Here is a 17,497-nt window from a genome sequence, read left to right on the forward strand (position 1 = left end):
TGGATATTTCTGCCCGGGATCTTCCTGCTGCTTTTCCCGAAGCGTCTGCTGATCCTGAGTCTTTCCCCCTAGTGTTGGCCCACCCCGTGCTCCTTCCGCTGGCCCCCGATGACCCTGCCTCCTCTTCTTCAGATGTTGTGTAGTCGGAACCATGTTATAATGTTTACCTTTTATGTGTTGATGCTGAACCTTCCCTGATTGTACTTACTCGTGTGGTCGTATTGAACTTTGGATGACTGTACTTATCTTCCCTTATATCCGTCTAACCGTATCGCTTCCCCTTCATGTATCCTTAGCTTGTTTCTTTTCTTAGTAGGTCGTCCGTGGGCTTTGGCTGATCTCTGCTAATCAGCCTGCCCTTGCTTATTTCGCTTTTGCTACGCCGCTCTCCTCCCAATAATCGCTTCTATACCGAGCCCGGCGAGGGCCAGATTTTGCTTTTTGTCTTTGACGCATGTCCATGAAGCCCGCTGATCTGCTCCACCTTTCTTTCTGATGGCCGCTTCCGTACACCTTTGTCCTTACGCGGCAATCACTTGTTCGGCGAAAAGTTGGCTGAACTGCGTGTGCCCTTTTTCCCTCTTTTTTCTTTTTCCTCTTTTTTCGTACCTTATGAGGCGCCTCGTATCTCGAGCCCTTGCCTTTCCTATAATGCCCCCTGGTTATATTTTTGAGGATCATCACAAGGCGTTCCCTGCCTATCTCAGCCCCTGTATCACCCGTCCGTTGTCCATTTACGAAAATGCCCTTCCTCCGCCATACCTATAAGTATCTTCATACTGTCTTCCTTCTGTAATGATTCGCCATCACCACGGAGCACTCAAGCGTCGCCGCCGCAGACTGACTTCTCCCGAGACTCTGCCAAGATCCTTCCTTTTCTCCAAGCCTCCTCTTTTCGTTTGTTCTTTCTAACTCCTGAGATAATCTCTCTTGCAATGGCCTCTCCTTCTTGGATCTCCTTGTTGGCGGAGCACTTCCCAGGCGCTTCGACTTTTGCCGAGTTGGATTGGGATGACCTACGGTACACTTATGAAATCCCTACTAGCTTTCGCCCCATCATCCCTACTGGTGTGAACCTGTACTTCGATCCTCCGTCTGGTTCTTGTACTTTCTTCATTGAGCAATTTGTATCCGGCCTTCGTCTACCCCCACATCCTTTTTTGTCTGGAGTGTGCCGCTACTTTAAGATCCCCCTAGGTCAGCTAACTCCCAATTCCATAAAGATTTTATGTGGCTTCGTAATACTCTGTGAAGTTTGTGAGGTTTCCTGGTCCGCTCCCCTCTTTCACTGCTTCTTTGCTCTTGCTCGGCACACCGATGGTCTTTTTTACTTCCAGGCTCGCAGTCACACTGCTTTCTTCGCTCCTCTTCCTCCTCCCAGCGCTGACTGGAGGAAAAAAATTCTTTTTTCTCCGGTTTCCAGAGGAAGTGGACTGGCCTCTGCGATGGCAATCTGCGCTACCTCTGACTCCGGCGTTGGAAGACTTCCATATGGACCTTTCTTATACTGTGGTTGCGACCCGCATGGAGGATTGGCGCTTGAATTTGACGAGGCTGTTGTCCGGCGACCTACTTTCTTATTTCAGGCTGAGCCCCCCTTCTTCTGAAACACCGCACTCCTTAGGTAAGTTTGTGCTGAGCTCCCCCTTTCGATCATTTTCTGTTAGAATGACCTTTCGTGTTGGTGCCCACAGCTGAGGTTTTGTATCGCGCATCAGAGGCTCTGCCTTTGCCCCTCAGTGATCTGGAAATACTGCGACGCGGTCAGGTGATCCTGGAGAGAAGTCTACTCCCTCATTTCGGATCCACCTCATTTGGGGCAGTGCCTCAGCCTACTTCCAACCCCGCCTCGCACACAGCTTCTCCTTCACCTGCCGCCCCGAACCGAGGCCGGGGTTGTGATCAAGCCAGCCGTCCGGCCAGCCGCGTCTTCCCAGGAGCCCCCCGGGCCCCTAGACGTGGTCGCGCAGCCCTTCATCGCGCAGGTCGAAGCTCGTCTGGGCGAGACGCCACAGACAGGGGTGCTGCAGCCTCCGTCGGAGACCAGGTCTGACTTCACAAATGCTCGATCCTGTTCCTTTTGCTGCCATATTGCCCCCTGCTGCCATCGTGGCTGACTCTGACCCCACTCCCTTCTTCATTTTTGTTTCGTTTATCTGGCAGCCTCTCCCAATCCTTACAGGGGAAGACCAGCTGCATTCCGCTCTGCCCCCACTCCTGCTGAGGAAGACAGCCCAGGCGATCGTCATGACCTCGTGCCAACTGAGCCCGTTCCCGAGCCACCTCCTGCTCCTCCTGGTTCTGACGCCGGCCCTTCTGAACCTTCCTTCTCTGGTCGCTATCGTTACAAAACCACTATTCCTTCCGAAGCGGCCCTAGTTCGGTGACATGATGTTCCCACGAGCCTTCTGATGATGAAAGGCTGTCTTGGCAGCTTGTGGGCGGAGAGCATGAGCCAGATGGATGGCGCGCCGCCATTAGTCCAGATGGATAGGTTCTCGAAGTCCTGGGTTAAAGTAAGTATCCCATACCTTATGCTTGTTATTAATTTACCCTAACTGAAGGTTATATCTTCCATCCAGACTCATGTAGAATCTTTAGTTCTGAATCAGTCCTTCCACAACCTCCATCATGAAAGCAAAGAACTCCGAGAGAGAGTCTCTGAATTAGAGCTGCAACTCAATGACCCAGCCCAAGCTAGTTACGCATTGCGGGCAGAAATCCAAGCCCTGACCAATCAGAACAACCGGCAAAAAAGGTCCCTGGTACAAGTCAAGGCTGAGCTCCAAGCGTTGAAGGAGGGGAGAGCTGCATCCGAGGCGGGGTATCAGCAACAACTACAAGAGATTGGAGGTTCAGGCAGCGCAACTGGAAACTCAAGCAGCTGAACTGAGGGCTCTGAAAGCAGAACTATCCCAGTCCCGAGCGGCTTTAACAGGAGTATCTACTGCCTTGGCGGTCTATCGGGAAGGAGAGAGTGATCGTTGCCTTCAAAGTTGAATGTTGTATCTGAGCTCTCCTGAATTTTTATCCCAGGCCGGGGCACGCTTTTCTGCCACCGTGCCCTACACGGCGGCTGGAGTTATTCGGCAACTTCACGCACAGAACCTCCTGAGCTCTATCCCTCCCGCAAACTTCTTGGATCAAAACAAGATCATTCAAGGCTTTCCGGATGAGATCTTTGCCCCTTTTAAATGATCTGTACCAACTGATTAAACTGATGAGATTTTTACATGTACATATGCATCTTTGAGTTTTTACTTGACTACTCTGCTACCTTCAGGCCCTTCACCTGACCTGGCTTACACCAACAGAGTCAGCACCCCTCAAACCCGATAGGGCCATAGGTAGTTAGCACTCCAAGGTCGGTCTAGATTCCTTCCTTGAGCATCCTACAAATAATAGGCCCCTGATGCCAGTTTCTTGATAACTTTGTATGGCCCGTCCCATTGGAGCGCCAGCTTTGTCACTTCCCCTAAGGGTTTCACCTGCTTCCAGACTAGGTCTCCTTCTTCGAAGAAACGAGGGATCACCCTTCTATTATAGTTCTGTCTCATCCTCTGTCTATAGGCTTCCAGCCTGGCGGCTGTTTGTTCGCGAATTTCGCTGATGAAATCTAGTTCGGCCAGCCGTCGCTCTGTGTTCCCTTCGCCGTACATCATTCTTCTGACGGAGGGTATCCCGACCTCCAGAGGCACCACTGCTTCATTGCCATATACCAAATGGAAAGGTGTCAGACCTGTGCTTTCTCGGGGTGTCGTACGATAAGCCCACAAAATGCTTGGCAGTTCGTCCACCCAACTGCCTCCCGTGTGATCCAGCTTGACCTTGAGCCCTCGCACTATTTCTCGATTGACCACCTCTGTCTGGCCATTGCTCTGAGGATGCGCCACCGAAGTAAAGGCCTGAGTTATGCCGAACCCCTTGCACCAATTTTGTATCTTGCGTCCTTGAAATTGCCTGCCATTGTCCGACACTAACTTATGAGGTAAGCCGAATTTGCAAAAGATATTCTTCCACAAGAACTGGATCACCGCATCTTCAGTAATTCTGGCCAGAGCTTCCGCCTCTACCCACTTGAAGAAGTAGTCTACTGCTACCAACAAAAAACGTCTTTGCCCTGTAGCCATCGGGAAAGGTCCCACAATATCCATACCCCATTGGTCAAACAGGCAAGACACTATAGAAGTTCTCAGCAGCTCTGTGGGTCGGTGCATCAAGTTTTGATATCTCTGGCATGACAAACAAGTATTCACCAGCTTTTGTACATCCTTTGTAGGGTAGGTCAGAAGTACCCGGCCAGTAGTACTTTCCGAGCCAGCGTTCTTCCGCCTGCGTGATTGCCGCAACACCCCAAATGTATCTCCCGCAAGCCCTGTTCTGCTTCTTCCATACTCAAGCACTTGAGCAGAGGTCTGGAGAAAGACCTTTTGTATAGTTGATCTCCAATCATAACATAAGAATGGGCCTGTCTCCTGAGCATACGCGCTTCTTCTAAGTTGGTTGGTACAATTCCCTGCTGGAGGAAATTTATTATGGGCGCCTTCCAATCGATTACTCCTCCCAGGTTATTTTGTAGATCTATCTGAGCTATAAGGAAGGTCTGTGCTATAGATCTGTCAAGTACCCAAGTGGTCAGGGAGCTGGCCATTTTAGCTAGTTCATCCGCTCTTTCATTTTCAGCCCTGGGAATCTTAGTGATTGTGACCTCTTTAAAATCTTTCCTCATCTTCTCATAGGCTTCCTTGTAAACTTGCATCTTTTTGTTGTTTGCCTCAAAATGCCCGGTCACCTGCTGAGTTACTAGCTGCCAATCTGAATATATTCCGACTCGGCTTGCCCCCACATGCCGAGCTGCTTGCAGACCTGCTAATAGGGCTTCGTATTCTGCCTCATTGTTGGTAGCTCTGAAATTCAGCCGTACAGCCAGTTGCATAATGTATCCCTGCAGAGATATTAGAAGTGCACCTACTCCACTTCCACGATGGGTGGCTGACTCGTCTACGTAAACTTTCCAAACCTCCTCTGAATCCACTTGATAAACTTCTGTCAAGAAATCCGCCAGAGCCTGTGCCTTGATCGCGGTTCGGGCTGATACTGTATATCATATTCCCCTAGCTCGGTTGCCCATTTGATAAGTCGACCTGCTACCTCCACCTTGGTGAGAGCTCGACCCATTGTACTGTTTGTCAGGACGGTGATGGGATGCACCAAAAAATACGGTCGGAGGCGCTGAGCCATGAGAACAAGTCCGTAAACCAACTTTTCCAGGGCCGTGTACCGAGACTCAGCCCCCTTCAATAGATGGCTGAAAAAATACATTGGTCGTTGTACATTGTCCTGCTCTTTAACCAGCACGGCCCCCATGGCCTCGGGGGTGGCTGACAAGTAGACCCAAAGGGGCTCTCCCACAACAGGCTTAAACAGCGATGGCAAAGACTCCAGGTATTGCTTTAGCTCCTCAAAGGCCTGTGTGCACTCTTCCGTCCACTGAAACTTAGCTGCTTTCCTGAGCACTTTGAAGAAGGGCGCGGCTCGATCTGCAGATCTGGAGATGAATCGGGACAGCGTCGTTATCCTGCCGATCAGCTTCTGCGTTTCCTTCAGATTCTGAGGGACCTGCATGTTCCGGAGTGCTTGTACCTTCTCAGGATTGACTTCTGTCCCTCGTTCAGTCACCAGATACCCCAGAAACTTCCCTCCTTTGGCCCCGAACAAGCATTTCAGAGGATTCAGCTTTACACCATATTGCCTCAGGGTTCCGCAAGTCTCTTCTACATCTTTTATTAGACTAGACGCCAAGGGGGACTTGATTAAGATGTCATCAACATAGACCTCCACGTTCCGCCCAATCTGACTCCCAAAGATTTTGTCCATCATCCTTTGGTAGGTGGCCCCAGCATTCCTAAGTCCGAATGGCATACCGTATAACAGAAAGTGCCATCAGCCGTTATGAAACTAACCTTCTCCTGATCCTCCCTGACTAAGGGTATCTGATGATATCCTTGATAGGCGTCCATCATGCATATCCTCTCACAGCCAGCAGTTGAATCCACCATCTGATCGATCCGCGGGAGGGGATAACAGTCTTTGGGGGTGGCTTTATTGAGGTCGCGGAAGTCTATGCACACCCTCCACTTGTTGTTAGGCTTCTTTACTAATACAATGTTAGAAAGCCAGGACGGGAATTGCACCTCCCGAACATGTCTCGCCTTCTTGAGTTGATCCACTTCATTGGATAATTTTATACATGGAGAAATTTCTCTTCTTACCTTGGTGCAGCTGTCGTATCGATGCTTGTGTTTGGCTATCTCGGTTTGATTCGGCAGTTCTTGGGACCAAGCAAAACGTCCCTATTGCGGATCGGACCATCAGAACTTAAGCTCGGTGGTAAGTCGGCGGCAATGCAGTGATGCTCTGCTCTGCATGCAATGAATTTCTTCCCAAGGATAGGCTCCTCGGCAAAGGCTCCTTTCGGATAGCGTGCACACCACCATCCTGAGTCTTCCTGCTGTGCGCCTCCACCCGGACCATATCAATATAGCAACTTGGACACCTGCTCTCCTGACTTCTCCGACCGCCCGACCGGAACTTAATCTTCGGTGGAAAGTAGAGGCAGCCCAACTCATGCAGCTGGCCTTCCGGGATGACATTATATGAGAAGGAGAATCCACCACTATAAAGGTGCTCCTCACTGCGCACGGTGGCTCGGTGCCCATGGATATGGCGGCATCGACCCATGGCTTGACTTCATACTCGTGAACCCGTATAGAAGTGGTTACGGGTTGGAGCTCGGCGCGTCAATCTGCATCTCCTCGACGCAGCTCTAAACAAAATATTGGAGAGCTCCGGTATCCACAAAGGGCCACTCATTTGTTAGCGATAACGACCTTGATTATGAGAGCGTCGTCGTGGGACAGTCCCAAAGCTAATGACAGGGCCAGACGCCTGCTCGTGGCTGCACCCCATAGCTCCCACATACAACCGCCGACCGTGTGACTTACGGGCTCGGCCTGAGTCCCCGTCAGTGGGCCCTCCTGAAATCATGTCGATCTCTTGTACAGCGGCGTTACCCCGGTTTTCCAGCTCCCTGATATCTCTTCGGTCTTCCATGGGACCAGCTTGGTTAGAAGGACCGGCTAGGTCGGGCCGGGTCTGACGAGCACGTCCCGCTGCAGCCCGTTCTTCTTCCATTCTCTGTATTTGGGGTGCTAACTCCGGGGGAGGCAAGCCCTGCTCTGCAGCTCGCCTGGAGTCACGGGCGAATTGGAAGCAGTTACTGATATCGTGCGTCCTGGATCGATGATATGTGCAATAGGGTGCTCCCCTTGGTCCAGGCCTGGGCGCGTGTATGGCAGCGACTCGCGGGGCTGGTCTGACTCCCTGAGCAGGCTGAGGGGCAGGCCTGAGTTGAATGCGTTGAAGAGGCTGAGCTGGCTGCGGTGCTCTTCTCTCGGGTCGGTTGCCAGGAGCCACTGTCTTTTCGGCCTTTCTCCTAGCTGCCTGAGCTTCCTCCACTTTGATGTAGCAAGAAGCTTTCTCCACCATGTTATCAAAACTTCGAGCGGGGTTTTTGATGAGATCCCTGAAGAATTCCCCTTCCAGCAATCCGTGGGAGAAGACGCTCATCAGTATTTCCGAGGTGGCGGAGGGGACGCCATTGGCCACCTGACTGAACCGGTTGATGTAGCTTCACAGAGGCTCGGTCGGACCCTGTTTAAGAGTGAAAAGACAGTGGTCGGTTTTTTGATACTTACTACTGCTGGCGAAACGACGCAGGAAGGCTGTTTTAAAATCCAAGAAGCGATTGATGGACTCTGGGGGCAATCCATCGAACCACTTCTGTGCCGAACCTGACAGGGTGTGTAGGAATGCTCGGCACTTGACAGCATCGCTGTATTGATATAGCATAACCACGTTCTTGAACTTTCGCAGATGCTCCTCCGGATCTTTGCTTCCATCGTATTCTCCAATGTTCGGGGCTCGATATCCCCTTGGTAGGTTTTCCCTCAAGATCTGAGCCGAGAAGGGTACCTTGTCATCCGGATCTTCGGGCAGATCTCTGGCAAGGGTTATAGCCTTTCCCTTTCCAGAATCCCGGGGTGGATGTAGAGAGCTCTCCGCCACCGACGCCTGCGGCTCTTCTTTCTTCGGACTATGCTCGCGAAGTCCAGGTTGATGATAGTTGCGACGAGGCTCTCGGAATGAAGTATGTGGGGCTTCTTCCTGCTGCTTCCTCTTTGAGCCCCTGTCGGAGGCAGGAGCTGGTTCTTTGGATGCTTTAGGCGCTAGGTGAGGTCGTGACATTGTTCCTTGTTTTTCAGAGGCGGCTTGCTTTCTGACCTCCTTGAAGAGCTCGTACTCCCCCGCAGTCATGGTGACATTAATCCTCCTGCTGGAACTTCGACCAGAGTCCTCCATCTTCACGCTTCGGATCAGGCTGTTATGTTTCCCACAGACGGCGCCAAATTTGATCCCGTCCGAAGGCTGAGTCGGACGAAGGCTGGTCGCGACGGCCTGGTTGCTGACGGAAGTCGTGGGTGATTCGGCTCCCACGGGCGGCTGACGATGTTGTAGGTCCCTGCACACACTCAGACGATCCCCCTCCTCACGTTAGAGACCAGAACCCAGGGAAAAAGTCCCCGGATCAGGCCCTCCGATGCTCAAGTCAGGTACTTTTTCCTCAGAAATCGCAAAGAGAAGGAAAAAACTGATTGAAAGTGAAAAGTTGTGGAAAAAAAGTGACGAGAGAGCGCGTACCCGCGTACGAAGAAGCCTCCTCTTTTTATGCCCCCTTCTCGCTTCTAGAACCTGCCATCCTGTCAGAAAGCGTTAGACGCTGGGCTTTGTCGTGTAGTCCCGGACACCTGTCGTGCTGCTATTGATCGTGAAAGCATCTTCTTATTTTCGAAACCTCCGCCTTTACACATGGGTTTTTATCTTGTAACGAAGGTCATCTGTCAGGCTGCTATTGGTTGTAAAAGCATCTTCTCATTTAGAAACCTCCGCCTACTCACATATCGCTGGTATGTAGTGATTACCCCTTGACGGACAATTGTGATTCCCCTACTCCCGCACGGCTTAGCTCATCCGATCTATTGAGGCCTGCATCTGCCTCGCATCCTCTGATCAGATCCAACCTCTAAGCATCACCTGCCAGTCGGGCTGACGCTGAACAGCTCTGCCAATCCCGATCTGTACCCTGCGCTTTGTATTTCCTGTCTCTCGACCGCAGGCCTGTAGATCGGGCTGTTTCTAGTCAGCTCTGTCGATCCCGACCCGTGACTTGTACTTCCAGTCCTTTGAATCGCAGGCCTGTGGATCGGGCCATCTCTAAACAGCTCTGCCGATCCCGATCTGTACCCTGCACTTTGTATTTCCTGGCCCTCGACCGCAGGCCTGTAGATCGGGCTGTTTCTAGTCAGCTCTGCCGATCCCGACCCGTGACTTGTACTTCTAGTCCTTTGAATCGCAGGCCTGTAGATCGGGTCATCTCTAAACAACTCTGCCGATCCCGATCTGTACCCTGCGCTTTGTATTTCCTGGCCCTCGACCGCAGGCATGTAGATCGGGCTGTTTCTAGTCAGCTCTGTCGATCCCGACCCGTGACTTGTACTTCTCCTGTCGTCTCCCTACTGCTTTGCCCCTTCGATCAACAAGTCTGCCTGACCTCTGATTATCCCCTATGCTCGTCTCTGACTGCTCTGTCAGCTTGACTATTGACTGTCAAGTCACCTTGACTACTGACTGGCACATCATCTTGACTTTTGACCGCTACATAGCCTTGAACCTTCTCATCCTTTCCTTTTGGGCCCTCCATCGTCAGAAGTATCAGTGTCATTTTCTAAACCTCTATTTCTATATATAGGCCGCCTCAAGGAGACTTTTCTCAACCAATTCAGGTTCATTTATGTTTCTGCATGATTTCCTCTCAATTCAGAATCTAGATTGTTTCGTTGTGAAATGCTATATTGATTGTTAGTGATGAGCAACAAGTTAAGAAAATTAAGGAAAAAATTTTGTTTCCTTCTCCTGTTTGTACGAGGCTACATATTGTAGATTATGAATTTAGCCCTCCAAACTCTTTTGCCTCTTTGAAAATCTTTTATTTTTTTATTGATTGCCCTCCTTAAGGAAGGTTAATTTTTAGTCATCATAAAACTGTTGTGACTATGGTGAATGCTTTGCCTTTGTCAATCACACGCATGCTTTGATTGCCAGCATAACTTGTCCTTCTAATGTGTATAAACTTTCAGAACATGCTTATATATGACAATTTGCAATTTTCTGAATAGTAGTAAGGAAATTTTTCTATATTAATCCAATACAATTTCTTTCTTGTATTTGAGGTACATTTTTTGTAGCATCATTGATGAGTATTTTAGCTTACTTAGGTCATTTGGGGGTTGAGAACATTTTTGACTGAGCCCGTCACGTACTATGAGAACATCCCCAATCAAAAATATCTTCATTGAGCTAGGCCATTCCAAAACAGACATCTTTGATATTTTTGACAGCTGCGATCGACGACAACCGACGACTGTCAATAACTGTCGCTGGCTACGACGATCAGAGGGTAGTGGACAAAACTCATGGCGGATGGTTGGGCAGTAGCAGGCATATGATACTGACGCCATCGCCTCCGCTACAGACATCTCCACCGACTTGGTTGGTGATAGGTCAAGGTGACATCTTAAGTGGTTTGTTCATTCCAATTAGTCCAGTACTAACTTGATCGTCGGAAAACTCATGTTAGAATATCGCCAACGCTCTTTATTCAGCATTGACGTGAAGATAGCGCAATAAATATATATAGCATGCTAAGGGAGATTGATGAGCTCTACCAGATGCACGGGCGTAGTGGTACAATAAACTCAATTGAGCTTGCAGTTAGTATTACCAAACCGGGATGACAATGTGGATTAATTTAGATAAAAACAGTTTGAGTAGCTGCTGGGATTTTTTTGACTGAATGCCGAAGGCGGCGACTTGGTCAGTCGGCGAGGAGATTGTCTCGATTGATTATGTATGTATATGGGCTATTATATTATACTGTGAAGTCGTAGGCGACTGTACCAGTGTGTCTATGGTCCTTTTTTTCGATATATCCAATCCCAATGGTACACTGGATCTGGATGCTTCCTACCTTTCCTTTCCTAGGTATTTAAGAAGATTTTTATTTTTATTTTGGAGGGGAAGGATACTCACCATTTTTAAGCATACAGTATATATTTTATCATATGCTTCCCATTCAGCGACACGAGGCCATAATGAGTGTACGCATTTTTAGATCTGAACAAGTCACGTGGGAATCGAGATGCATGCAAAACTGTCTGCTCGATCCAAGTGTTTAATGTGCTCATGCGACGGCAGAAGGAGCTCGAGAATCAAGAATTGACGATAGTGGCTCACGAGAAGCAAGTGTTTGAATATATAGTAAAGTGGTCATTTAAACTGACGATCTGAAAACGTGGTGGAAAGAATCCCAGAAGATTGGAAAAGATTTGACAAGACATCAAAAATTTTAATTTTTATGCTCTTGTGCGGTTGTGCCACTGGGTTAGTTCTGTAATGTCCACCTATCAAGAATGTACATGTGGCAGGCAGGTAACCGGAAGAATGATATGATCTTCTATCAAAATACTATAATAATATAAGATGATTGAGATTATATAAAAAGGAATAAATTATGAAATTTATAAATTTAAAAACATGTACGTCCCTAGTCTAGACTTGCTTTTTTTTTGCAAATTTAATATGATTTAGATTTTATAATTATTTAGTCAGTTATATATATATATATATATATATATATATATATATATATATATATATATATATATATATGAAACAGATGAGATATTACAGATACAGAAATTAAGAAAATAAACTGTGCATATATTTATGAATGCAACTGAGACTTGAGTTTTGTAACACTTCTCTTTTTGTCCATAGATATGCAAACTGTCAGTGGTGCAAAAACACTGCTCTTTTGGATTCTGGGAAGATGAGCAATTGACATGACGAACAGCTTAGAAAAGTGTGTAAAGAAGAGAGAGCCATGATTCCATTTCGTGCCCGATGCAGTCATGATTGCTGAAAATAATGCAAATTAGAGGAGTTGTTCAAGCATCGGCATCAATCTGCAGTTCTGACATCAGTCTTCAGGTGTCCCTGTGATCAAATTGATTGAGACTTCTGTATCTGTCAATCTAAAAAGATTTATTTCCACCATGTCCGAAATACGAGATCAGTTTTAGTGCTAAGCGGATTTATCCGAGAAGTGTTGAAGATTAGCAGGACAATATACTTATTAATGTCGATAGGGTAATATTGTTATTAAGGTCAGTCAGATAATATTCTTATTAAGATATAATATTCTTATTAAGATTGGTAGGACCAGATTGACGGACGTGTTAGACGAGCAAATTATCTTTTTTTTTTACCACATTATTAAGATCGGCAGGATAAAGTAGAGCAATGTTCGTATTGAAATCAACAAGGACGAATCTTTACCAACAAGGACGAATCTAGAAATTAAAGATGTACTAAGCTTAAATTGGGAAAAGCTCAAATTTAATATATTAAATTATATATGTATAACAGAAAATTTTTATTATTTATTCAATAAAAATGTGACTAGGAGATTTTGAAATATAAAAATCATTTATAATAAAATTTACATCTATATCTTTAACTAACTCTCGTTCAATAAATTAGACATATATAATTAAACTCATTATATTAAGTAAAATTCTTGTTTGATATTAGTACTGAAACATAGGATGGAAAAATACGATAGACCCATTAGCATACACGTAAGTGTATCCAATTGTTTCCACTCACACCTTGACATATCACATCAATATCGTGTTAGAAAACTCATTATTCTATATGATTGAATACTGATCCAACAAATCAATCTATCCAAATTATATATGTTTTATTATATTATTCACCTAATAAAATTATTATGTGATTTGACCATTTAGATTGTCAATAAATTATTTTAAAGTATGATTTAAAAGGACACTTAAAAAATCAATAATGAAAATATCATATGTTTTATTGATTTATTTGTTTTTTCAGAATTTATTATGTAACGTGATTTGTTTTCATTTGATGTTCAATATGCAAGCTATTACGCGTGGAAATGAATCAGGCTCATTGCAATGCCTCGATGCAGCAGAAAAAATTAATAGGAAAAGAGTACTTACTTGACTTTGGGTGGGCTACAGCTCAGTACTGTCCTAATATAAATCCGTCTCTGGAAATCAACATGATAATGTTCTTATTAAGACCAATAGAATAATATTTTTCAAGTCAACAAGACAATATTCTTATTAAGGCCAATAAGATAATATTCTTATTATGGCTAGCATTATCTTCTCAGGGTGGTATGATAGTTAAAATATAGGATGTTGCAATATTAGATCATAGGGTCAAAATTCGACATCTCTGAACATGTCTTCCTTATACCTTGACCACTGCACTAATGACTAGTAATCATTTATGATTTACTTCCTCTATGTTGGTCTAGGGACGGATTGAAAGAGGGCGTTGGGACGAATAAATTATCTTTTGCCACATTATTAAGGACAGTAAAACTCCTGGGGTTACGATACAATGGAATGACACTTGAGTGTCATTCAAACATCCATGATTCATTTTTTAACTATGGCGCATTTATAGAGGACAATGTTTTTATTAAGGCCGAGAGGACAATATTCTATGTTCAATACTCGTCAAAGCCACATCGCATATGAATTAACAAAGCCATATCGCATTATTAACCTGTCAAATATTATTACATGGTGGTCATTGAGAGAAGCAACGTTAGAGGCCATTTCCATAAGGCTTTCCTCAGAACATGTGGCGACGACCGAAGAATGGTGAAAAGATACTAAGCGCAGGGAAGAGCCCCTTCGAAACTCCTTCATCTTGCGTGGTAACTACCGATAGGTCGTCCGATAATGAACCATCAAAACTACTCCTACACTGACCTAGGTGGGAAAATGAAGGAGCGTGAACGAGGATGTCGTGGAAATTTCCTTAATGGTGGCTATATAAACATCCATGACGGTAATACAAGGTACAAGGGTCTTTTTCTTCCAACTAGCGGAGATAACTCCTCCAAGTTATTCTTCTTCTATCATCCTTCTCTCATCGGTTACTACCATGCCAGAAAAGCCAGCCCGACACTAACCCATGTTGACATCTTAGATCCCGTCACCTCCCGATTGAGAAAAGCTTGCGGAGAAAGAGGAACCCGAGCAGGACGAAAAAGGAGCCATCCATTGTCAAACTGGTGCTGGAAGATCTGCGTAATTCCTCCGGTGCGTGTTTTTTTTTCATTTAAAACAAATAAAATTTGTGTATGATATATACGAATTACTGACATGGATACATGCATGGCAAACTTTTCGAATCACTAGATAGAGATAGGACGACAATTCAATTGGGTTGCCCTTGTAATGGTTAAAGCAAGAGGCATGCACACTGAAATCAATCACCAAAGAGAAGAAAAACGCTAAGATTTTACAGAATATATCATTAGTAAAATGATAACAAGCTGTTTCACACAGAACAGAACGGAACGGAACGGAACGGAACAAAAAACAAAAACCAGAAAGTTAACAAGGAGAAGAAGAACTCTCCATACTGCTCTTAATTTTAATTACCACACTCTCCGCAAGTAAACTTCCCTCTCCGATGCTCGCTTGGAGTTCAAAGCATCCTGAGCTAGAAACTGCAATCTACCTCCATTTAACTCATCGAGTGGCTGCCGCCGCCTTGCATCCGCAGAGTGTTTGGTCTGAGAAGACAACGACGACGACCTCGATTTGGCCTTGAAGGAGTGCGTGTCGGCCATGTAATTGGGCGAGCACGCTCCGCTCAGGCTCCTCGCCGGCGTTGCTGCCCCACTCCGGGATGAACCCCTAACACACCTAGACGTCGCCAGCGCCCTGCACTTCACGCCGTCGGCTATCCACCAATCGTCGTTCTCCGGGAAGTGGCGACGGTCGGGAAAAGAGATTGGGGTAGGAATGGGTGAGGAAGGAGCTCGAGTCTTTGGCCGGCACGTGTCGATCTCTATGATCTTAGGGCTTGATCTCTCAAAATACCTGATCTGGCTTTGGACTGCATGCAACTGCTCGCTTCTGGTATCGGGGCACCTTTCCTGTACTCATCAGAAAATTAGGAGACCAGCTATTTGAATTGAACTCCTTAATTAATGATTCTAAAACGTACGAAGGATCTCCGAGGACGGACTTCAATTAGTCGAAAGGTTTCGTCTCCAAAGAGAAGGTTGCGAGCTCTGTGAGCTCGCACGGTGGCCTGAGCTCGGAGGAGAGATTGCATTCTGCGAAGAGCTGAAGCTGCTTGCTTACGGACGAGATAGCCTCTGATGAGAGCTTGCAGTTTCACCAACGATTTCAAAGCGCGGCGTGCTTTCCTTGCCTAAATTGGTGATGAATGCAAACCAAATGTGAGCTGAATCAGAGAGAACAGTCCTATGATTCCTACCATTTAATGCAGAGCATTTAGAAGATGGAATTCGATAAACTTATCGTAACAAATATATCAGATTTTCATGAATGAGAATGGTATGCCCGGCCTGTACTCAATAAATGGGAGTCACGGGATGAACGAGAATACCATATTCTTTTAGGATTAACAGTCTTTGATACAATTAGTCGACAGTGGCATGCAGATCAAATTCTTCTTACCAAGTAGCCTCTGAACGCCGATTGGATTTTCACGGCCGCCCGCCGCTCCACGCCGCTTCCTCTCTGCCGGACGGAGAGACGCATCGCCACGGCGGCAGCCTGCACTGCCACCGCCGCAGCCTCCGTAGCCACGGCGGTAGCAGCTTCTGCGACGGCAATGGAGTGCTTGCTCTGCTTCCTTTCGCTGACTGAGTGGAACGACTTGAACCAGGCCGCTTCGATCGCAGCGGCGGTGGCCGCGTTACCTCCCAGCGACACCTCGGTGGCGCCGGACTCACGAGACTTCCAAAAGCTCCACCTTTTCTTCTCCGCCGGCTCCTCTCCACCGTAACTGGAGCAGTGATCCTGCTCTTTCTTCTTCACTTTGCTGCCCCCCACGAGATTCCACAGCCACCGCGTCGCCCGCCCCATGTCTCCTCGGCCGGAAACCTAATCACTGATCAATGTTTCCTACACGAAAACAGAGTGAATTGCACGACGTGAAGCAGGAGGAACAATTAATAGCAAGCAGAATAACGATGTAGATATTCAAACGATAACAGAGGCAGTAAGTGTTTGGTTTTTTGTTTTTTATTGTTATCCGCTTTCTAAATTGGAAGTGACAATCCATGGCGAGTGGGAAAACAAACGGCTCGTATTTGCACAAGTATCCGAGATCGAAGAAAGAGGATACGAAACAATCTCACATGTCGATGAGGTTGGACTTTTTCTTACGATTAATAAGACAAGAAGAAGAGGAGGGATCAAATTTGTCCCTTGCGATCTCTACATTTACACTACGTGACGTAACCGAAACCGAAAGCATGAAAAGTAAGACAGGATCAATGCACGAAGAACAAGGAGCAGTGGAAACCAACCTCGAGAATTCAAAAAGCTCAAACATCTTCAAATCCCCACATATCCCAAATCCATGTATATATATATAAACTCTGTTATATATATATATTTTTAAAAAAACTCTGTTATATGGTTTCTTTCATGGATGCTGCTGACAGTCTCGTGAATCGCCATGAACTCTGCATTGATTACGGATGCAGGTTCATGCAGATTCTCCATTTACTACTTTGTTCATTTGTCCCAATAAAAAGTGATTTTGTATTTGCTGTCCAGCAAGTATTAAAAGGATATATGAATACAAGCCAGAGTTTAGGGAAGAAGAAAAAACTCACTTGTTTTTCTCGACGAGAACGGCATGATTTGTAGATGATCCTATGAAAACTGTGGAAATGACACGCTAGAAAAGGTGGCCTAACTATTGATTTGAAGAAGATTTTACTAAAAAGAAACGATAACACCTGATGCGTACCTCGTGGAGAGGATCATTTTTTTATCACCTCTAATAACTCTATAATAATGAGATAATAAAAAATATTCAGTGTCAAAAGATGTCGAATAATGAAAAGTGTATAATCTTAAATTTTTATAGTTATCTTTCGAAAAATTTTCTGTTATACATATATGAATAATTTCATGTAATCTCTGAAATAATAATAGAAGTTGTATAATCATCTTCGTAAGAAGATTCAATTGAATGCATTTATTGTAATCAAAGAATATTCTCTGACAGATAGTTGTTATTCTGATAATCTATTGTGTTTACCGAACAATGTCATCTTCTGAAATACAGTCCGACCGAATACTTGGATGAACGGGATATCCCGACCATTTCTATGTTGGACCGACTTTGCAATGAGAATTACCTTATGCGCTTTGCCTTTGAGCGTTCTCCTAGAGTATAACCCGGCTGGATACATGGATGAACGAGA

At 45.9% G+C, this 17,497-nt stretch overlaps 1 protein-coding gene across 1 annotated transcript; it reads right to left on the reverse strand.

Annotated features, from left to right (window-relative positions):
• Positions 1-14,636: 14,636 nt before the first annotated feature.
• On the reverse strand, positions 14,637-16,643 carry LOC122017706 (protein IQ-domain 26-like). Its single transcript, XM_042575381.1, has 4 exons — positions 16,589-16,643; positions 15,732-16,181; positions 15,253-15,462; positions 14,637-15,181 (listed from the first exon to the last, which is right to left on the reverse strand). The coding sequence occupies exons 2-4, from the start codon at positions 16,140-16,142 to the stop codon at positions 14,678-14,680; spliced, it is 1,125 nt and encodes a 374-aa protein (XP_042431315.1). The 5' UTR covers positions 16,143-16,181; positions 16,589-16,643; the 3' UTR covers positions 14,637-14,677.
• Positions 16,644-17,497: the final 854 nt, after the last annotated feature.

The sequence above is a fragment of the Zingiber officinale genome, chromosome 8B (assembly GCF_018446385.1).
Source record: "Zingiber officinale cultivar Zhangliang chromosome 8B, Zo_v1.1, whole genome shotgun sequence".
Classification (NCBI taxonomy): Eukaryota; Viridiplantae; Streptophyta; class Magnoliopsida; order Zingiberales; family Zingiberaceae; genus Zingiber; species Zingiber officinale.

Excerpts from the sequence above, each read along its gene's own strand:
- LOC122017706 (XM_042575381.1), bottom strand. The coding sequence starts at position 16,142 with ATGGGGCGGGCGACGCGGTGGCTGTGGAATCTCGTGGGGGGCAGCAAA. Across the intron at positions 15,463-15,731 it reads CGGCGTTCAGAGGCTACTTG|GCAAGGAAAGCACGCCGCGC; the intron begins GTAAGAAGAATT and ends TCACCAATTTAG. Across the intron at positions 15,182-15,252 it reads TCCGTCCTCGGAGATCCTTC|GAAAGGTGCCCCGATACCAG; the intron begins GTACGTTTTAGA and ends TGATGAGTACAG.